The 23,866-nt window shown below is 45.4% G+C and overlaps 1 protein-coding gene across 7 annotated transcripts in view; it reads left to right on the top strand.

Annotated features, from left to right (window-relative positions):
* The window catches only part of YEATS2 (YEATS domain containing 2), a 110,724-nt gene that overhangs the window by 82,884 nt on the left and 3,974 nt on the right, over positions 1–23,866 (top strand). For all 7 annotated transcript variants that reach the window (XM_040348969.1, XM_040348970.1, XM_040348971.1 and 4 more), the window contains 3 exons: positions 5,374–5,456; positions 10,497–10,698; positions 18,895–19,118. In XM_040348969.1, the coding sequence (XP_040204903.1) occupies positions 5,374–5,456; positions 10,497–10,698; positions 18,895–19,118 (509 nt within the window). The remainder of the gene's footprint in view (positions 1–5,373; positions 5,457–10,496; positions 10,699–18,894; positions 19,119–23,866) is intronic.

Genomic DNA, 23,866 nt, shown 5'->3' with positions numbered 1-23,866 from the left:
ATGTTAGGCTCCTCCTGCTCACCTCTATAGTCAGCCTATGTGCATCCTATGGAGGGACAAAGATGCAGAGAACTGAAGGACCGCATTTCTAGAAGTGGACAGCAGCATGGAGGACCTGAGCTGAGCCACTGCCCTCTATTGCTGTTACTGAATGGAGGGAGAAAAGAGCTTCAACGTCCTACAGCTAAATATTATGTGGGGGATGGAATTGTAGCAGAGGAGAACTTGCTTCAAAAACACTGATAGCATTTATTGTGGAAGGATGGGGGGGGGGGTGAAATGCATGGAGGGGGGTCTGACAGTTATGTGTTACTTAGAGATAAGGAAATACGGAGCTTCTTCATCTCAACAAATATTGCTCCTTTTTTACTAATTTAAGAAACAGAAGTCAGGTTAAAGGAAACCTAACATGAAACAGGGAGGTTGGCATTGCTGTTTTTATGCTGACTGCATTGTTCTGATTCAGTTGAGGTATACAGATTGGGGCGTGTGAATTTTGGCGGACTTTCCTGACATACATGCTTTAGGTCAGAATGTATTAATGATAGTGGGTCAGCATAACACCAACTGACCTGCATTCTCAGTAAGAGGTTGGCAGTAAAAGGGTTTATAGTTCACTAATCAGACCTACTTCCCCTTTTCCCAAACACACAAATTCACAGGACTCTTCTAAGGGGTGGGGTGCTAGAAGTAAAGTGTTGTATGCCTTATTGCAGGTGCTTAGGAGACATTATGTCACCCCTTCTCTACCTGTTTTAGGCTGGGTTCACACTATTGCGATGATAGACATTAAGGATGAGCTCCAGTGTGTTCGCATAGTACACGTGCAGAGCCCGCCAGGAAGTCTGCACGACACTGCGCTAATCACAGCCAGGGAGACATTTCCCGATCTTTGCAGTCGAGCATCGGGACAATGTCTCCCTGGCTTTGATTAGCGCAGTGCCGCGCATACTTCCTGGCGGGCTCTGCATGTGTACTATGCGAACACGCTGGAGCTCATCCTTAATAGACATCACATGTGATTTGCACCGCATTGCTGTGAAGATCACATGCAATGTCTTTGTGATGCAAATTCAGCCATACAGTTTGTCTGGCTGAATTTGCATCACATTTGGACCAAAATGGTTCAGGACCCTTTTTTTTTGGTCCGCACTGGAATCAGTTGGCATAGGTGTTCACACCCATGCCATCCAATTTATGTACCATTTCACAGTACACACTGTGATGTGCAAACCAATCTGGGGGGGGTCCTTAACTTCACATTGACACCCGCAGCAGTTCGCAGATGTCGGTGTGAACTGCTGGCAATTTAGATGTAATGAAGGAACCCGCACAGGAATCGCTGGGTTTCCCACATCACACCAGTTATTAGTAAGAGAGGGTTTTTCTTTGTATGTGTTAACCACTTCAGCTCCAGAAGGTTTTACCCCTTTAATGATCCGGACATTTTTTGCCGCACTGCTTTAACTGACAATTGCGCGGTCATGCGACGCTGTACCCAAATACAATTGACATCCTTTTTTTTCCCCCTGCAAATAGACCTTTTTTTGGTGGTATTTGATCACCTCTGTGTTTTTTTTTTTTTTTTTTACACTATAAACTGAATTTGTATTGTTAAGTATATTCTTGTTTTGAAACTACATTGATTCTTTCTTAAAAACTGTGGGGGGCGCAGTTTGCCATATTCGCCCTGGGCACCAAATGGCCTTATCCCAGCACTCTGTGTGTGTGTGTGTGTGTGTGTGTGTGTGTGTGTGTGTGTGTGTGTATAATAAATATATATATATATATATATATATATATATATATATATATATATATATATATTATTTATATTATTATAAAATTTGATTTAAACATTTCAATTAAACATTTCCTGACAATAATGTTGTTGTTCATATTAAAGCGGAGGTTCACCCATAGAGAACACATTTTCCCCTAAGATGAATGCTCGTTTTGTCTAGGGGAATCGGCTAGTTGTTTTAAAATATGACCTGTACTTACCGTTTACGAGATGCATCTTCTCCGCCGCTTCTGGGTATGGGCTGCGGGACTGGGCGTTCCTTCTTGATTGACAGTCTTCCGAGAGGCTTCCGACGGTCGCATCCATCGCGTCACGATTTTCCGAAAGAAGCCAAACGTCGGTGCGCAGTATAGAGCCGCACCGACGTTCGGCTTCTTTCGGCTATGAGTGACGCGATGGATGCGACCGTCGGAAGCCTCTCTAAAGACTGTCAATCAAGAAGGAACGCCCGCTCCCGAAGACCCATACCCGGAAGCCGACGGAGAAGATGCATCTCGAAAACGCTAAGTACGGCTCATATTTTAAAACAAATAGCCGATTCCCCTAGACAAAACGAGCATGAAGCTAAGGGGAAAAGAGAAAAAAAAAAAAAATTGGGTGAACTCCCGCTTTAAGTTGAGCTCTTTTACATGACTATTATTAGTTGCAAAAAAAGTTATGGTGGTTTACAATTGGCTTTCGTGTCTATTTTATCCATGTCATGGTATCGTTTATGGTACCAATATTTAACTGGACTTCTTTTCTGTAATGTTTCTTACAGGTACTCTGGTTTCTCCCACACTGCAAAAACATGCTGATAGGTCAATTGGCTCCTGTCTAAATTGTCCCTGGTATGGGTATGAATGTGAGTTAGGGACCTTAGACTGTAAGCTCCTTGAGGACAGGGACCTGATGTGGATATATAAAAAAATATAAAGCGATGTGTAAATTGACAGCACTGTATAATAAATAAATAAATACAATTTTTATATATTATGTAAACACGGCTCGAAAGAAATATGGGGGGCTTCTATTGCTATTAAATGCCTAGCTGTTAAAGACATTAACCACTTGCCGCCCGCCAATGACATATTGACGGCGGCAAAGTGGTTGTAGAATCCTGACTGGACGTCATATGACGTCCTCAGGATTCTGAGCCGCTGCGCGCCCCCGGGGGCGCGCATCGCGGAGATCGTTGTTGCAGGGTGTCAGTCTGACACCCCGCAACACCGATCAAGGTAAAGAGTCTCTCATGGAGACTCTTTACCACGTGATCAGCCGTGTCTAATCACGGCTGATCACGATGTAAATAGGAAAAGCCGGTAATCGGCTTTTCCTCACTCGCGTCTGTCAGACGCGCATAGAGGAGAGCCGATCAGCTGCTCCTGTGACAGGAGCCCACTGGACCACCAGGGATGGCCATAGGGATAAAAAAAAGGGATTAAAAAAAAAAAAAAAAAAAGATGCCACCCTAGATCACCAGGGATGAGGGGGACACAAAAAATGGATGCCAATCAGTGCCGCAATGGATGCCAATCAGTGCCCACAATGGGCATCACTGATTGGCATCCATTAGTACAACACATACAAAAGTGCCTATCAGTGCCCATCCATGCCGCCTATCAGTGCCCATCCATGCCGCCTATCAGTGCCCATCCATGCCGCCTATCAGTGTCCATCCATGCCGCCTATCAGTGCCCATCCATGCCGCCTATCAGTGCCCATCCATGCCGCCTATCAGTGCCCATCCATGCCGCCTATCAGTGCCCATCCATACCGCCTATCCGTGCCGTCGTGCTGCCTATCCGTGCCACCTATCCGTGCCGCCTATCCAAGCCCATCCATGCCGCCTATCTGTGCCGCCCATCAGTGCCGCATATTAGTGCCCATCAATGCCACCACATCAGTGCCACCTCATCGGTGCCCATCAGTGCCGCCTTATCAGTGCCCGTCAGTGCAGTACCATCAGTGAAGGAGAAAACGTACTTATTTACAATGTTTTATAACAGAAACAAAAACAAAAAATTTGATCATTTTTTTTTTGCAGAAAATAAATATCCCAGAGGTGATCAAATACCACCAAAAGAAAGCTCTATTTGTGGGTACAAAATGATAAAAATTTAGTTTGGGTACAGTGTTGTATGACCGCGCAATTGTCATTCAAAGTGCAACAGTGCTGAAAGCTAAAAATTGGTCTGGGCGGGAAGATGTAAAAGTGCCCGGTATGGAAGTGGTTAAAGTTACATTTAAATCTCCTGCTTGTATAGAAATCTCCTTTTCACCCTTTTCTAGCTTTCCATGCTGGAGCTGTATGCTTCTCCCTTCCTTCAGGTACCTCCTGTAACAGGGTAAGGAGGGACCCGTGCATGTGCACTCCCATCAGGTCCTATGCTGAGCTGTGTGTGTGTGTGTGTGTGTGTGTAATGTGTATCCATAGACGCACACCACACTGGAAATCTCCCTCCTCCACAGGAGTTTGATTGAGAGCAGGAGCCTATGGCTCCACAGTCTTCAGTTTATCCATTAAAACCAGGAAGTGGGGGGAGCAACACTGAGCCGGCCGTTGTGACATGGAGCCAGGTAAGTTTTTATGGATGAAGTGGTTGGATAGGTAGTGGGGCATTCTTTAGCTTAATGCATATAATACATATATAGTACTACGCTAAAACTGTTCCACTTAAAAGGGTTGTAAAGGAAAACATTTTTTCCCCCTAAAAAATAGCTTCCTTTACCTTAGTGCAGTCCTCCTTTACTTACCTCATCCTTCGATTTTGCTTTTAAATGTCCTTATTTCTTCTGAGAAATCCTCACTTCCTGTTCTTTCTGTAACTACACGCAGTAATGCGAGGCTTTCTCCCTGGTGTGGAGAAAACCTCTTGAGGGGGCGAGCAGGAGTGTCAGGACGCCCACTAACACACAGCTCCTTTCACTTTCTGCAAAGTAGAGAGTGTCCTGACCCTCCTGCTCGCCCCCCTCCCCCCTCAAGAGGCTTTCTCCACACCAGGGAGAAAGCCTCGCATTACTGTGTGTAGTTACAGACAGAAGAACAGGAAGTGAGGATTTCTCAGAAGAAATAAGGACATTTAAAAGCAAAATCGAAGGATGAAGTAAGTGAAGGAGGACTGCACTAAGGTAAAGCAAGCCATTTAGGGGAAAAAATACCTTTACAACCCCTTTAAGCTGGCCATGCATTATATAATTTTCTTATCCCATTTCCTTTAGATTTACCTTCAATCATGTAGTGCAAGGGCCTGCCTGATTGAATACAAATTGAAAGTGTTTAGGTTTGACCATTTATTATATGGCTTTGGTAAATCTGGCATTTTTATTTTATGTTTTATAACAGAAAGTAAGGGAACCCCCTTTTTGTAGTCCATTTCCTCTTTTATGTAGTTGAAAAAACCAATTGATTATTAAACGACACCAAAAGAAAGCTGTCTCCAAAAAAAAGTCATATTAATTTGGGTGAAGTTTTACAGGCCTGAGAAATTGTCAGTCCACCTGAAAAATGACCTGGAAAAGAAGGGGGTGTAACATACTGGTATTGAGGCGATTTAAGGTATGAAAAACATGTTTGCTCTTTTCCACAGATGAGGATGGCAGTAATTTATTTTGTGCAAGCTCAGTGGAGCAGTATTACAGCTGGAATATTGGAAAAAGAAGAGCATCTGAGGTAATTTTTGGAAGAATTAAACTGGGAGTTCTCTGGAAATGTGTATCTTTTAGAAATACAAATTTAAGTTTTTATTGTAACATTGTGTTTATGATTTATTAGCTTTACCAGTTTGTAGCTGACATCAGTCACAGGGCGAAGTGTTGTCTGTCCACTGGCACCACCCAAACCCACTTCTAGGGTTATCAGGACCAAGGCTGGACCTCCCATAGAGGGGGGTATAGGGTCAAAATGCTAAAATCTATACCATATAACCATATATTTCTCTTCCGTTCATGGACAGACACAGCAGCATTGACCTTGGGGTTGTATATCCTTCCTTTCAGGAGAGACTTAGGCAGAAAAAACAGCACTTCAAGTGTTAAAACAATTCTTCCAGTACAGCACATCCCAGGGGGCGGATCCCCGGGTACATCCCACTCTCTGCATCATGCAGCCCCAGAGAAGACATGGCTCTTCTGGGCCCATGTGCTCGGGAGGTTTTAGGCAATTTTTTTCGCTTTTATTTTTATTTTTCCTGCATTTTTGGATCCTGGGATCTACAATCAACTGCCGACTGGGTGACAGACTGGATCCTGGATCCTTTCATGTTCGGCCTTTGCGCGTGTGCCGGCCTTTAGCTATGCGCTGGGCCGACCACGACATTCCCCGTTGCTCCAGGGGAGGCCGGTGAACGATATGCTCCAGGGCACACATATGACCGGTCTCTATGGCCGTGTCACAGTGTGCCGGCCCGACAGCAATGCCGTAAGCGGACGTTGGTTCTGTCTGGAATGCCTCCAGCCGGTGGTCGCAGGACGGGTAAGTAGTATCCCCTTGCCTTGGCATGGTGGTTCGGCTGGTGCGTTCCTGGGGAGGTCGACTGAGGGTCCGCCCTGCTTTCCTCTCTCCCTTCCTCTCCCTCCTTCCCCGCTTTCTGGGTGGCGGCCATGAGGTGGGGGGTCCCTGGGGGGCTCCGTTACTATCGGGGGGCTGCACTGCTGTGGGGTGCTATTTTCCTGTCTTGTATGGTGCCGTGTGTGCTGGGGGGAGGGCCTGGTGCCTTTACTGTGTTCTGCTGTGTTTGTCACTGTATTTTTTAAAACACGTGTATGGCCGCCATCTTGCCGGTGACGCGCCTCTATTGACTCGGCGGCCATTTTCTTGTAGCCCGCATGCTGTTTTTTCTGCATGTCGGCGGCCATCTTGGAAAAGTTTTGGCCTCTAATGACCAGAATAACGGCACCAAAGAGCTCTCAGCACTCTTCCTGAGGGACGGCACAGCACGGGCGGGGTTCTCAGCAGCACATACAGCCTGGTCGGGTGGTGAGTCCCCTGGGGGGTCCCCTGCTCTCTGTTGCTGCCGGGAGGGTGGCCTGTGGGTCCTGCCTTGCAGTACAAGGGCGGCATATATGGTGGGTCAGCATGGCGTCCGAACCGGAGGCTTCTACCCCAAGCATGCCCGAGTTAAACCTTAGTGCCCCTGTTTCTGTGACCTCGGTGGATGCTATGACGGCAGTCCTTGAGGCGTTTGTTGCCAGGATTGAAGCGGCGAGTGGCCAGAAGGGGGGTAAAAAGCACCCCCTCCTTACGCCTTCTTCTGGGGATGTCTCCAACACGGAATCAGGCCCTGCTCCTGCGTCTGGCCATGGTTCCGTCATATCAGATGATGCAGGCTTAGCCCACACGGACAGTGAGGATGACTCTGCTTCAGGGTCAGCGCATGATAAGGAATTTGTTGGAGCTCTTATCACTGCGATGCGGGATACTCTAAAACTTGAGGATTTGGCGGAGGCATCAGACATGGCGGTCCCTTTTGGGTTTCCGCAAGCCACCCCGCACCGCAAAAGTGTTTCCTTGTGTTCCATATCTGGACAAATTGTTGTGCAAGGAATGGGATCGGCCACAGAAAGTTTTTGCTGTTCCAAAATACCGTTATCCTTTGGAGGAGGACTTTTAAAAAAAGTAGGTCTCTCCTCCGTCAGTGGACCCCCCCTGTGTCCAGACTGAACAAGGCTACCACGTTACCTGTGGAAGGGACTCCCGCTTTTAAGGATCCCGCAGATGGGAGAACTGAGGCTGTGGCCCGCTTTTGGCCGGGGCTCTGGTGTCGCAGACACTTGCCGAACGGGCAAAGTCCTTGCTGCAAGAGCTGGAGGCGCAGAATGCTTCTGAGCTCTGTGTGGACCTGGCCAAACAGTTGGTGCAGGGCCTAAAGTTTGTCTGTGAGTCGCCCCTGGATACGCTCCTCTTGCTCTCCAGGGCCTCCGCGGTGGTGCTACGCCGCCTCGTGTGGCTGAAGTGTTGGTCTGCGGACCAGTCTTCTAAAAAGGCCTTGGTGAACGGCTTTTTGGGGCGTCCCTGGATGACATCATAAAGGATGCCACAGGCGGTAAGAGCACTCTGCTCCCACAATCTGGAAAGGGTAAGGAGCCTCGCCGTAAGCAAGGGCCCTCCTTTACTACCCCCAAGCGGGTTTTTTTCGCCCGCCAAGTGCGGCAGGAAAACGTTTTCAGGGAGCTAAAGCGCCCCAGGTACCACAAGCCTGCGGACAAGCCTGCCTCTGCATGAAGGTCTGCCCCCGCCCGCATCTCGTGTGGGCGGCTCAGTGGAGGTCTCTTCTTTCCGACCGTTGGGTTTGCAAAGTAGTTTCCTCGGGGTACAAGATAGAGTTTCTCTCTTGCCCACCAAACAGGTTTTTTCCCTCCAACCTCCGGCTTCCTCCGGATCGCTGGAAGGATCTGTCAGGGGCTGTCCAGGATCTGCTGGTCAGGGGGTTGGTTGTGCCGGTTCCCTCAACGGAACGGTTTCAGGGGTTTTACTCCAATCTGTTTGTAGTCCCCAAGAAGGAAGGGGTCCGTCCAATCCTGGACCTCAAGGCCCTCAATTGTTTTGTCAAAGTGCAAAAATTCAGGATGGAATCGATTCGCTCAGTAATAGCAGCGCTCCATCAAGGGGATTTCCTAGAATCCTTGGATATCATGGACGCGTACCTGCATATCCCCATATGCGCAAAACAGAGATTTCTGCACTTTGCGGTCGGAGAGGACCACTTTCAATTTGTGGCCCTCCCGTTCGGCCTGGCCTCGGCACCACGGGTTTTCACCAAGGTGCTCGCTCCGATTCTGGCCCTGCTGAGGCAGTGAAAGAAAAATTAGAAATAGTGGCAAATGTCACAAGTATCCGACAGAGGAAGGCCATGCACAAAAAAATGCATATAAAGAATATGAACATATGATTACAGAAATAGCTATAATAAAGCAAAACAAGATAATAATCATTCCTATACACTGATAATTGAATGTACATACAATACATGATATACACACCATCATTTTGTTTGATGAGGAAACTGCACATGTATTGGAGAGTTCTGACCGGGTGAAGGCAAGGTACAGCCCTACATCAGTATCTATAAAAATGGCTTGTATACTGTAAGCGAAATTACTCTGTCTTGTCATTATCTTCCAAATAAAGCTTTTGTAAACGTGAAAAATGGCTTGTAACTGATTTATTCATTTAAAGGGGTGGTTCCCCCTAAAACAAATTTCTAACAATACATTCGAAAAGACTGCTTACACTGCGGGTAGGCTGGCTTTTTTTTTTCCGTACATACCTCGATATCGCCGTTTCATCCCTCGGCTTCCGGGTATGAGTCTTGCTGGACCTAGTTGATTGACGTTCCTCCGACCGGCGCATACTGCGCATCACGACTTTCCGACAGAAGCCGAACGTCATTGCGCAGGCGCCGTATAGAGTCGGCTCTATACGGCGCCTGCGCAGCGACGTTCGGCTTCTTTCGGAAAGTCGTGACGTCAAGTATGCGTCGGTCGGAGGAACGTCAATCAACTAGGAACGCCCACCGCCACAAGACTCATACCCGGAAGTCGAGGGATGAAACGGCGATATTGAGGTATGTATGAAAAAAAAAAAGCCAGCCTACCCGCAGTGTAAGCAGTCTTCCGAATGTATTGTTAGAAATTTGTTTTAGGGGGAACCACCCTTTTAAGCCAGGATATCCATTGTTTCTATTTGTAGTAATCTTTTGTCTATATCACTTGTTCAAGGGCATAAAACCCTATAAATCAAAATTGTGATAAAGGCCCACATACTGGCTTATCTATACTGGCTTATCTATACAGGACTAAAGACTATTAGCTAGATTCAGAGAGACTTAGGCTGGCGTATCAGTAGATACGCCAGTCTAAGTCTGAATTTGCGTCTAGGCTTGGATACGAGCGGTGTAAGTGTCTTACACTGTCGTATCCTAAAGTGTAATTTTTAGGCTGACCGCTAGGTGGCGCTTCCATTGCGGTCGGCGTAGAATATGTAAATCACTAGATACGCCTATTCACGAACGTACGCCCGCCCGACGCAGTACAGATACGCCGTTTACGTAACGCATTATCAGGCCTAAAGTTATTCCATCAAATCGCTGGAATAGTAATGTCAAGTATGGGCGCCGTTCCCGCGTCGAAATTTGAAAATTTTACGTTGTTTGCGCAAGTCGTCCGTGAATAGGGTTTTACGTCAGTTACGTCCACGTCGAAATCAATAGGACCGTGCGGCGTACTTTGCCGCAATGCACACTGGGATATGTAGGCGGACGGCGTCAATCACGTCAGGTCAAGGTCCATTAACATAAAACACGCCCCCTCAGCCGAATTTGAATTAGCCGCACTTACGCCCGCCCGATTTACGCTACGCCGCCGTAACTTAGCAGGCAAGTACTTTGTGAATCATGTACTTGCTTCGCTAACTTACGGCGGCGTAGCGTAAATGCCATACGCCGCCGCAACTATGCGCTCACCATCCTGAATCTAGCTATATCTTCCTGCCCCCACATGACAACATTTAGGCCTCTCAAACACCCAGCACTGCTTTTTTAAGGGAAATGGAAAAATCTCACTGTGAAGGGAAGATGAGTATAACATACAGTGTGGGTCATCTCCCGTATTTCTGTTTTTTCCCCTAGCAGTAATCTGACACAGAATATCCGTTGATGTATGTTTGCCATTTAATGTACTATTTTCTATTTATTCATTTTATTTATTTTTTTAGTGGCAAAGAGCCATGTCCATGAAAAATATGCTTCAAGAAATAATTGAAAAGCAGCCAAAATTTAGCACTATTGCTCCACTGAAAACCAAAGAAATTGTACACTGGTGCCGCATTCATGGTTACACTCCTCCTGATCCGGAGAGCTCAAATGATGATCGGGAATCTATCGAAGATGTGTTGACTCGAATAGATAACGAGGCTTGTAAGTACAAGGCACTTTATCCCTCCATTACATGGCCAATGCTTACGGTTACTGATATGAAAATTCCTAATTGCCTGGTTGTTTTGACCCACTTATTTTAAGAGTTTCTGACCCTAAACGGGTATGCAGGTCTAGAATGACAGAGAAAAGTCGGAAATTGGGTCTGTGGCTTCAAGTTTTAAAATTAAAGTCTGCATTAACCGCTTAAAGACCGACTGTCATCAGCATTGTGGCTCTCCTGCGCGAATAGGCGTATGGCGGCTCACGCAGGCTCAGTTGCGGCAGCGTGCCCGTGGGTCGGGAGGACTCTGTCCTCCGGCGGCCTGCGAAGCCTATGTAAAAAAGGAATTTCCTTGTTTTGACAGGTGACACGACAGGGATCTACTGTTCCCAGTGGTCGGGAACAGTGATCTCTGTCTTGTCCCAGTAAGCCCATCCCCTCACAGTTAACCCCTTGATCGCCTTCTAATGTTAACCCCTTCCCTGCCAGTGGCATTTACACAGTAATCGGTGCCTATTTTTAGCTCTGATTGCTGTATAAATGTCAGTGGTCCCAAAAAAGTGTCCGATCTGTCTGCCGCAATGTCGCAGATCACCGCCACTACTGGGGGGGGGGGGGGGGGGGTAATTAAAATGCCATAAATTTAATATGTAGAAGAATACATATCGGCCTAAACTGATGAAGAAATTTGTTTTTGGGATATTTTATTATAGCAAAAAGTAAAATAAATATAAATATATATTATAGCGCAAACATTTTTAAATCGCAGGGGTGATCAAATACCACCAAAAGAAAGCTCTGTTTGTGGGGGGGGTGTCAATTTTGTTTGGGTACAGCGTCGGTTAAAGCAACGCAGTGCCAAATCGCAAAAAATGCTCTGGTCATTAAGAGGGTAAAACGTTCCTGGGCTGAAGTGGCTAAAGTGTATTTCTAAATTTGGATAACACTATACATTATATATTATTTACATGTCCTCATTTGCTTAGGTGCTTTATTCTGCACCGTACAGCAAAGGAGAGGGGGTAATTCTGTAGGTTTACGAGGGGAATGGGCACCTGTGTTTGCTAAAATTAACCCTGTGTACTGTGCAGACAGATCTTCATTATTACTTGTAAATAGATTTGAACACTCTGTCCTTACAAAAGGTTAAAGGTGTAGAAACTGGGCTTCTTACATTGTATGTTAATGAGGACATACTTAGGACAGGCTCACCATAAAACCCCATACACATGGGCCGAATGTCAGTGCCCCCCTGTCAGAACACAACAGATGAGCAGGGGAGATTGCTGAAATAACCTTGCATGGTCAGTAGATCGTTTTTTTTTCCCGTGCATGAAAAAAAAACTGTTCGTGTGTACACGGCTTTAAAGCACATGTACAAATCTTAATTTATTTTGTGCCATAAAATGACTTAAAACCACCATAACATGATATATTTTCTGTGAAACTCTGGTTAAAGATAGTATACGCGCCCCTTTACCTTCTCAAACCACCACTGCGCACAGGAAAAATAAATGCAAATATATATACTCAAGCTGCTACTTGAAAGGTATGCTATGTATGCAAAAATGTAAATGAAAAATTTGTAGCGCTGTGTTCATAATTCATATAAACGTATCTAAAACATGTAAATAATATAAACTAAATCACCACGTGAAAAAGTGTCAACAAATTATTAAACATGAGAATAAAAAGGAAATATAAAAAATATATATACTACAAATTATATATTATCTCTAAACGAGTGTTCATAAGTGGTCGTCCAAAACCCACACCTAAAGTGTGGAAAGAATCAAAAAAATCAAGTCCATAAATTGTAGTGTTTTTCCAAGTGCTTCAAACTTAAACAAACATGCAATCTTTTCCAAAAAAACTTGATATAATACTTCCACCACACCAATTGTGTTTCTGTGACTCTGCCCCCTTAAGGATTTGCACTCACCACAAGAATGTGCCTTGCATTGACATGCTTGGCATTAAAGCTTAGTAAAACTCTCCAAGGTCTCCTAGGCAATTCCAACAGTGTTCAGTAAAACCAGTGTTCTCCACATGTAAGAATAAATAAGTGCTTGCAATAGTGAAGTACTATAAAACCATTTATTAAAAAAACACATAAAATCTCCAAATATTGTACTCGCATCCTTCTAAAAAAAAGCAAGGCACTTCAAACAAAATCCTTTTTCAGAAGCAAGAGACTAGCAGCGGTGCATGTGATATATAGAAATCACGGCAAACACGGAACTGAACCTATAACTCTCACCCTCACTTGCTTGTCTCTCTGCTCCTAGAACGGTTTCACACGGTGATCGGTAAATTCAGACGCTAAACACCACAGTTGATTGCCGTGTAACTTGATTTCTTTGATTCTTTCCACACTTTAGGTGTGGGTTTTGGATGTTAACCTCTTGACCACTGGGCACTTAAACCCCCTTCCTGACCAGACCAATTTTCAGCTTTCGGTGCTCTCACAATTTGAATGACAATTACTCCGTCATACAACATTGTACCCATTTGAAATTGTTGTCCTTTTTTTCACACAAATAGAGCTTTCTTTTGGTGGTATTAGATCACCTCTGGGTTTTTTATTTTTTGCGCTATAAAAGAAAAACGACCGAAAATTCTGTAAAAAAATTAAAAAAAAACTTGTTTCTGTCATATTCGCAGGTTATTTCTCACACACAGCATATGCATACCACGAATAACACCCCAAAACACATTCTGCTATTCCTCCCGAGTATGGCGATACCCCATGTGTGCAACTTTTACACGGCGTGGCCACATACAGAGGCCCAACATGCAGGGAGCGCCAACAGGCGTTCTGGAACACCCAGGCCAATTCTGACATTTCTCTCCTACATGGAAAAATCACAATTTATTTGCTAGAAAATTACATAGAACCCCAAAACATTATATATGCGGAGTATTGGGGTATTGCGGAGTATTGGGGTATTGCGGAGTATTGGGGTATTGCGGAGTATTGGGGTATTGCGGAGTATTGGGGTATTGCGGAGTATTGGGGTATTGCGGAGTATTGGGGTATTGCGGAGTATTGGGGTATTGCGGAGTATTGGGGTATTGCGGAGTATTTGGGTATTGCAGAGTATTGGGGTATTGCAGAGTATTGGGGTATTGGGGGTATTGCAGAGTATTGGGGTATTGCAGAGTATTGGGGTATTGGGGTATTGCAGAGTATTTGGGTATTGCAGAGTATCGCGCAGGGTATTGCAGAGTATCGCGGTATTGCAGAGTATCGGGGTATTGCAGAGTATCGGGGTATTGCAGAGTATCGGGGGGTATGGCAGAGTATCGGGGGGTATGGCAGAGTATGGGGGGGTATGGCAGAGTATGGGGGGGTATGGCAGAGTATGGGGGGGTATGGCAGAGTATGTATGGGGGGGTATGGCAGAGTATGTATGGGGGGGTATGGCAGAGTATGTATGGGGGGGTATGGCAGAGTATGTATGGGGGGGTATGGCAGAGTATGTATGGGGGGGTATGGCAGAGTATGTATGGGGGGGTATGGCAGAGTAAGTATGGGGGGTATGGCAGAGTAAGTATGGGGGGTATGGCAGAGTAAGTATGGGGGGTATGGCAGAGTAAGTATGGGGGGTATGGCAGAGTAAGTATGGGGGGTATGGCAGAGTATTGCTGAGCTGGGAGGGATGGCTGGATCTGTGACTGCAGTTGTCACAGATCCAGCCACAGCACTGCTGACACCCCGCGCTCCCCCCCCTCCTCTCCTCTCGCACTGTACCGAACGGTACAGAGAGGAGAGGGAGGAACCGGCGTCATCAAATGACGCCGGTTTGTTTACAAGTGATCGCTCCGTCATTTGACGGAGCGATCACGTGGTAAACAGCCGCGATTCGCGGCAATTTACCGTGATCCGTGATGCGCCGGGTCTTCTAGACCCGGCGAGCACGGACACTTACGCGAGCGCGCCCCAGGGGACGCGCAAACGCGGAAGTGCACGAGGACGTCCCAGGGACGTCCTGTCACAGTAACTTGACCGCGCTGTAGCAGTATTTTTGCTATGGCGCGGTCGGCAAGTGGTTAAAGAAGTAAATAGTGCAGCGCAAAAACATAAAATCTATAACAGAATTAATAACGATTAATATAAGTCCATAAAGTGCAAAGTGGTAAAAGGTGCTCCAAAAAACAATAGTGACGAATAGTGCAGCAATCTTTCATAAGATCAGTGACAGGGATATCCTCCACCAAGGCTATGGATGGCCTCTCACCTCAGCGCTTCGACCTGTGGCTAGGTCAAAAAGCATAAAACATATCCTCCAAGTAATAGAGGGTTTTGGATGACCACTTATGAACACTCGTTTAGAGATAATGGGGCAAATCCTCGTACACTGGCGCATTTATGCGCCGGGCGTAGCGTATCTAAGATACACTCTGCTGCCGTAACGTACTTTTTTTTTTTAATCCACAAAGAATCCGCGCCGTAAGTTGCGGCGGCGTAGTGTATCTTTGGCGGCGTAATGGCGCGCCATTCAAATCTCTGTGATGGGGGCGTGTTTTATGTAAATACGTTGTGACCCGACGTAAACAACATTTTTTTTTAACTGCGCATGCGCCGTCCATAGGGGTATCACAGTGCGCATGCTCGAAATTAACCCAGAACAAGCCAATGCTTCCGACGGTGACGTCATTCTACGCAAATGCCTATTCGCGAACTACTTACGCAAACAACGTAAAAATGTCATATTTCTACGCGGGAAGAACGGCCATACTTAACATTGAGTACGCCTCATAACAGTAGCTTTAACTATACGCAGGAAAAAGCCGAACAAAAACGACGTAAAAAAATGCGCTGGCCGGACGTACGTTCGTGGATCGTCGTAACTAGCTAATTTGCATACGCGATGCGAAATTCGACGGAAACGCCACAAAGACGCGCAAAATTTGAAATTACGCGGCGTATCAAGAGATACGCCGGCGTAATACTTTTGTGGATCTGCCCCAATATATAATTTATAGTATATACAGTGCCTTTCGAAAGTATTCGGCCCCCTTGAACTTTGCAACCTTTTGCCACATTTCAGGCTTCAAACATAAAGATATAAAACTGTAATTTTTTTTTGAAGAATCAACAACAAGTGGGACACAATCATGAAGTGGAACGAAATTTATTGGATATTTCAAACTTTTTTAACAAATAAAAAACTGACAAATTGGGCTTGCAAAATTATTCAGCCCCCTTAAGTTAATACTTTGTAGCGCCACCTTTTGCTGCGATTACAGCTGTAAGTCGCTTGGGGTATGTCTATCAGTTTTGCACATCGAGAGACTGACATTTTTGCCCATTCCTCCTTGCAAAACCGCTCGAGCTCAGTGAGGTTGGATGGAGAGCGTTTGTGAACAGCAGTTTTCAGTTCTTTCCACAGATTCTCGATTGGATTCGGGTAGAGGTCGACCGATATATCGGTTGGCCGATATATCGGCCGATATTTGGCGTTTTTAAATTAATCGGCATCGGCCGATTTGTGCTTTAAAAATGCCGATTTAAACTTCAGCACCGCGACTTGCAAAAAGCTTCTGTAATAGAAGTCAATGCAAGTTGCCTGAAGCTTCCCGTAGAAGACTTCTCTCTCTCTCTCCTGGGCAGCCTGCCAAGTTTTAGAAAAGATATACAATGTTGCTACTTATCAATTAACTGAACTCCGTGTAGGAGAATTCTCAGTTTAACCATTTAAAGGCTAAATCTTTTTTGACACTTGATGCTTACAAGTAAAAATCCTGTATTTTCTGCTAGAAAATTACTTGGAACCCCCAAACATTATATATTTTTTTTTAGCAGAGACCCTAGAAAATAAAATAGCGATTGCTGCAATATTTAATGTTACACGGTATTTGCGCAGCGGTCTTTTAAACACATTTTTTTGGGAAAAAAAATATACTTTAACAAAAAAAAAAATAAACAGTAAAGTTAGCCCATATTTTTTTTTTTCATCCAAAAGTTTTCATTACCTGTTTTTGTGTAAAAAAAAAAAAAAAAAAAAAAAATATATATATATATATATATATATATATATATATATATATATATATATATATATATATATATATATATATATATATATATATATATATATATATATATATATATAAAATGTAATACACAAAAACAGGTAATGAAAACTTTTGGACGAAAAAATAAAAATATGGGCTAACTTTACTGTTTAGCCCAAAAGCGCCTGAAAAATCGGCTTAACATATCGGCCCAAAAAAATCGGCATCATAAATCGGCTATCGGCCGCCGCGATTTCTAAATATCGGCATCGGCCAGAGAAAAACCCATATCGGTCGACCTCTAGATTCGGGTCTGGACTTTGACTTGGCCATTCTAACACCTGGATATGTTTATTTGTGAACCATTCCATTGTAGATTTTGCTTTATGTTTTGGATCATTGTCTTGTTGGAAGACAAATCTCCGTCCGTCTCGGGTCTTTTGCAGACTCCAGGTTTTCTTCCAGAATGGTCCTGTATTTGGCTCCATCCATCTTCCCATCAATTTTAACTATCTTCCCTGTCCCTGCTGAAGAAAAGCAGGCCCAAACCATGATGCTGCCACCACCATGTTTGACAGTGGGGATGGTGTGTTCAGGGTGATGAGCTCTGTTGCTTTTACGCCAAACAACGTTTTGCATTGTTGCCAAAAAGTTCGATTTTGGTTTCATCTGACCAGAGCACCTTCTTCCACATGTTTGGTGTGTCTCCCAGGTGGCTTGTGGCAAACTTTAAACGACACTTTTTTGTGAATATCTTTAAGAAATGGCTTTCTTCTTGCCACTCTTCCATAAAGGCCAAATTTGTGCCGTGTACGACTGATTGTTGTCCTATGGACAGAGTCTCCCACCTCAGCTGTAGATCTCTGCAGTTCATCCAGAGTGATCATGGGCCTCTTGGCTGCATCTCTGACCAGTCTTCTCCTTGTATGAGCTTAAAGTTAAGAGGGACGGCCAGGTCTTCGTAGATTTGCAGTGGTCTGACACTCCTTCCATTTCAATATTATCGCTTGCACAGTGCTCCTTGGGATGTTTAAAGCTTGGGAAATCTTTTTGTATCCAAATCCGGCTTTAAAACTTGTCCACAACAGTATCTCGGACCTGCCTGGTGTGTTCCTTGTTCTTTATGGTGCTCTCTGCGCTTTAAACAGACCTCTGAGACTATGACAGTGCAGGTGCATTTATACGGAGACTTGATTACACACAGGTGGATTCTATTTATCATCATTAGACATTTAGGTCAACATTGGATCATTCAGAGATCCTCACTGAACTTCTGGAGAGAGTTTGCTGCACTGAAAGTAAGGGGGCTGAATAATTTTGCACGCCCAATTTTTCATTTTTTTTTTGTTAAAATTTTTTGAAATATCCAATAAATTTCGTTCCACTTCATGATTGTGTCCCACTTGTTGTTGATTCTTCAAAAAAAATTACAGTTTTATATCTTTGAAGCCTGAAATGTGGCAAAAGGTCGCAAAGTTCAAGGGGGCCGAATACTTTCGCAAGGCACTGTGTGTATGTATGTAATGTAATATATATAAAATATAGCCATCGTTTACTGGTAACTTTTTAAATTGATGAGCTGTAAATGTTTTTCCTAATGGACAATTTTTGAGGATCAGTTTGTTGCCATAGGGCACATGCAATTATGAAGCTTGACAAATTAGTTCTCTCACGGTTTGCCATCCTAACATACTTTTTTTTTGTGGTCCTGAATGCTTGGGGGGGATGGGGCACAAGTAGGATAGCCAGCATAATTTCACTATGTAAAAGTGATCAGGTGGCTTTATATCTGCTCTGATCACTTCAACGTCAATGAGCATATGAATCCTAAAACAAGCTTGAATACTGCTTTTTCAGTTGTGACTTAGTTCCAACCTGTTGTTTGACATAAAATACTTGTATATTGCATGTAGCTGTTGCAGTGCACCCATGTAAATGCACTTGTGTTCACTGCATACTGACCTCACTATTTGTGTGAAACAACAAAGATCATCAGTACTATAGTGACTATCAAAACATGGCAGCACTCATAGATGTATAGGTGTACCTAATACAGCATATAAAGCCATCATTGTTGTGCTCCAGACAGTTGCAAAAATCAGTCACCTCTAATATGTTGTGTTTCCTGGGTATAAATATCAAATTTAATTATTTTTACATTGTGTATTTTCTAGCGTTACCTTCCTCTTATTCCTCTTCTGAGGCTCTCTGTCATAAGATAGAGGAGTTGGAAAAGGTTCTTAAAAAGGAAAGAGAAGTGGATGTGGATGTGGACATTATAAGCATGGAGGAACAAGAGAAGCCTTGCATTAAGAAGGAAAATGAAAATGGAGATGATGATAAATTTTACTTAACCCCAACTTTATCCTGCGAGTTCATCAGAGACACAGCACAGGAGGTGAAGTCTCGTTGAAGCTTTCAATGCTTAGTGATAAAGTTATGATATGCTTTTTGTTGGTGCCTTATGTATTTATTTTATCTGTAGGTCAGTTTAATAGGTTAGTACTATATTTATAAAAAAAATAACATAACATATTGGTTTAGTGTAAAATACATAAAAAGTATCACACATCTCTAGATAAATTTTGCACATAGTTTTATAGAATTCTTTTGAGTTTGTGAGTTTAAACAGAAACCATAGACTACCTTTATGATTACTACCCAGAAAGTATTTTAAATGTGCCAACGTCAAGCTTCCACAATGAGCTCTCTGGCTGCTGCAGCATTTGTTAAATCTCTTACTGTTATTGAATCCGAGGTTTCCAGTCTTTGTAGTCTTGGCCGCGCAATTGTCAGTTAAAGCGACGCAGTGCCGAATTTAAAAAAATTACCCGGTCATTGGGCAGCCAAATCGTCCATGGCTGAAGTGGTTAATGAGCAGAATTAAAAAGTGTAATCTATTAATGTAACAGTTACTAAAGCAAAGGGCATCTGTACATAATTGGGTATGAAAAAAGGTCTCCCATAGCCGCACATCTGAATGATCCCTCTGATCAATGTGTTAGTGGCAACCTCAGCCTGGACTCCAACCAGGCCACGCCATCAATGTGTTTTGGTCCGCCCTTGAAGCTTAGTCATGGGGATAGAGATTCCAAGCATGCAAGGGAGTTTTTATGCATCATTGGCTGTCACATTAGATCAAAAAAGGTTAGGTATGTGCAGGTCTGCTATCCTTCTCTGCAGAGAACACAGCAGGTGTTTAATCAGTGTAATAAGACTGCAGAAAAGGTTCTTGCAGATTTTGATTCAAGTTGCTTTGATCTAATACAGGGGTCTCCAAACTTTTTCAAACAAAGGGCCAGTTTATTCTCCATCAAACTTTAGGGGGGCCGGATTGTGGCCAACAGGGGCAGAAAATGTCAGGCCCATGGTGAGAATAAATATGGCCTCAGGGTTGGTGGTCAATAGGAGGAGTGGTGTCCCTATTAGGTGGAGGAATAGTATACCATCATTGGTATCCATAGAATAAATAATGCCCCATTGTTGGTGTCAGTGGGAGTAATAGTTCCTTATAGCAGTGGAAGGAATAGTGCTCCAAGGGCCGCATAAAGACTACCAAAGGGCCACATCTGGCCCTCGGGCCGCAGTTTGGAGACCCCTGATCTAATACAATAAAGAAGGTTTTTATCCCGCTTTTTTTTTAGGGGGAGGTTCTTTGTATTTTTGCTTTACTTTTATATTTAGATCTCAAGCACTAATGGTTTTCAAGTCCTGCCGGTTTCTGCAGTCTGATTACACTGATTAAACATCTGCTGTGTTCTCTACAGAGCAGGCTAGCAGACTTGCACACAACTGATAATCACTTTTTTGATCCAATGTGACAGCCAATGATGTATAAAAACTCCCCCTCATGCCTGGGTTTCCCATCCCTATTACTAAGCTCTGAGGGGCAGAGCAAAATGTGTTTGGTTTGTGGCCAGGCCCGGATTTACTCCCTGTGCCGCCCCAAGGCCGGGTCCTTTTAATGTCGCATATAAGGTCATCCATCACAAAGCCCCCCATAAAAGATCCCCCATCACAGACTCCTCTATTATTACAATGTAATATAAAATTAAATGGTTCAACTCACCATTATGCAGAATGAGTGGGAGCCCTGATATCACTGTCCCCAGCCAGCGGAGTGCTTCCTTACATCTCAGGTGTCAATGTCCCCAGCGGAGTGCTTCCTTACATCTCAGGTGTCACGGTCCCCAGCCAGCGGAGTGCTTCCTTACATCTCAGGTGTCACGGTCCCCAGCCAGCGGAGTGCTTCCTTATTTCTCAGGTGTCCCACTCACCCCCATTAGAGCCCTTCTATATCCCAGCAGGCAGTAGCAGTGTCTCTGCCGATATTATGGAAGGCTAAGGGGGAACAAATTAGAGTCAACCATTTTCCGGAAGACCACAGACGACTTATAAACAAGAAGGAAGCTTGCCGAGTGGCTACAATAGAAATTGAGCGGCGGCACCGCCCACCCGCCACCCCTTTCCACAACAAGTCACAGATGACAGAGCAGGGGCAGGGGGTGGGCGGTGCCGCAGCTCCATTTCTATTGTAGCCACTCGGCAGGCTCCCTTACAGGGGAGGGCTGGCAGCCTTAGGCCTGGGGGGCAAGTCCAGTCAAGTGGCCCTTTGAACCACTGAATAAGCTCACCATCCCCAGTGCCCATCAGCGCAGCCTCACCAGTTCCCATCAGCGCAGCCTCACCAGTGCCCATCAGCGCAGCCTCACTAGTGCCCATCTGTGCAGCCTCACCAGTGCCTGGGGATTAGAGTGGAGAGCAGCCAGGTTACACAGAGCGGAGATCTCCCACTTACCCAGCGTGGCCGCTACCATGATGGACATCATCAGTGTGCTGTCTATCATAGGAGGCGGGACTTTGTATGACAGTGGCCGCCAGGTAAGTGGGAGATCCCCGCTCTGTGAAATCTGGTGGCATTTCCCTCTGAGGCAGCCCAATGCACACAAACCCTGGGCGCCCTCCCACTGCTCCATCTCGCGGTGCACCCGCTCCCAATTGGCCCTGCAGAGGAGGGGTGGGCTGACAGAGAGGAGGAGTGGGCTGAGAGGGGGTGGGGGCTGACAGAGGGGGGGTGGGCTGACAGAGGAGCTGACAGAGGGGGGGGTGGGCTGACAGAGGGGGGGGGTGGGCTGACAGAGGGGGGGTGGGCTGACAGAGGAGCTGACAGAGGGGGGGGTGGGCTGACAGAGGAGGGGTGGGCTGACAGAGGGGGTTGGGCTGTGGGCTGACAGAGAATGGGTGGGCTGAGAGGGGGGGTGGGCTGACAGAGGGGAGGTAGGTTGACATAGAGGAGGTGGTTTGACAGAGAAGCATGGCTGAAACGGGGAGGGGGGGTAGATGAAACAGAGACCTCAGAAATACACAGTGCCCTAGGCAGAGAGGCGGGACTCCAGTAAGTGGTCACGGCCAGCCGAGCTTGGCTGCATCCACACGTGACTGGCCTGGCTCCGTCGATCCATTTGCATGGCGCTCGCAACACAAATGCCCTGTGATTGGCTGAACAGGGTCATGTACGGCCGTACGCTGTGGAATTCTGGGACATGTAGTCATGATGCGAGCCTCACATCATGACTACATGTCCCAGAATTCCACAGCGTGCGGCCGCACATGACACTGTTCGGCCAATCACAGGGCTTTTGTGTGGCCTGCCGCCTACTACTGTTGTGTTCAAACGCGGCCGTTTTGCATATCAATTGGGACGGCCTGGAGGGAAATGTCAACTTTGCATCCCGGCCCAGCCCGCCCCTGCCCCTTCTTGTTTATAACTAGTATGTGGTCTTCTTGAAAATGGCTGCCGGCGGATACATAATCTCCGCTGGCCGCGGACCTCCGGTGGTCGGCGGCGAAAAATAGTTACACTGACTAACAAGGGGGGCTATGTTAGTACGGGGGGGGGGGGTGGCCGCGAAAGTCGAAAATTTGCCGCAGGAGCGGCACCGCCCCTTCACCTACTGCCACCCCGAGGCCTGGCCACGGTGGCCTTGTGGGAAATTCGGCCCTGGTTGTGGCCTGGTCATAGTCCAGGCTGAGGTTCATACCCAGTAATTAGAGGAGTCAAGACGTGCTATGTGTCCATGCACATTAGAACATTTAGAGGCATATTTTCATTGTTCTGACTGGACGTCATATGGGACGAGGCGATCGGTGGAGCGTTGTGTTGCTTGGACACACCGCATCTCCTATCACGGTAAAGAGCCTATGACATGAATGTACATAGCTGATCACAGTGTAAATAGGAAGTGCAGGTTATCGCCATTCCTCTACTCTGGCCGACAGTGCATCAGTAGAGGAGCGCCAATAAGTGGCTCTCCTGACAAGGGGGCTGCACTATAAATCTGTGCATTGATTATTCGTGCACCCCATCAGCAAAACCTGCCTGTGTTCACCAGTGATGCCAATCAGTGCCCATCAGTGATGCCTGTCAGTGCCTCCTCATCAATGCAGCCTCATTAGCGCACATCAGTGAAGGAGAAAAATTACTTATACAAAATTTGGTAACATTTTAATTTAGCAAAAAATAAACTTAGTGGTGATTAAATACCACCAACAGAAGGACTCTATCTGTCTCCAAAAAATGATAAATATTTTGTTTGGGTACAGCATTGCATGAGCGTGCAATTGTCATTCAAAGTGCGACAGCGCTGAAAATCGGCCTGGGTGGGAAGGGGTTGAAAGTGTCTGGTTTTAAAGGGGTTGTAAAGGTAAAAAATGTTTTCCCTAAATAGCTTCCTTTACCTTAGTGCAGTCCTCCTTCACTTACCTCATCCTTCAATTTTGCTTTTAAATGTCCTTATTTCTTCTGAGAAATACTCACTTCCTGTTCTTCTGTCTGTAACTCAACACCGTAATGCGAGGCTTTCTCCCTGGTGTGGAGAAAGCCTCTTGAGGGGGAAGGGGGCGAGCAGGCAAGTCAGGACACTCTACTTTGCAGATAGGGAAAGGAGCTGTGTGTTAGTGGGCGTCCTGACCCTCCTGCTCACCCCCTCAAGAGGCTTTCTCCACACCAGGGAGAAAGCCTTGCATTATTGTGTGGAGTTACAGACAGAAGAACAGGAAGTGAGGATTTCTCAGAAGAAATAAGGACATTTAAAAGCAAAATTGGAAGGATGAAGTAAGTGAAGGACGACTGCACTAAGGTAAAGG

This window comes from Rana temporaria, chromosome 4 (assembly GCF_905171775.1).
Source record: "Rana temporaria chromosome 4, aRanTem1.1, whole genome shotgun sequence".
In the NCBI taxonomy this organism is placed as follows: domain Eukaryota; kingdom Metazoa; phylum Chordata; class Amphibia; order Anura; family Ranidae; genus Rana; species Rana temporaria.
Note: the sequence above shows the minus strand (reverse complement) of the source record. Positions and strands in the feature narration are given on the sequence as shown.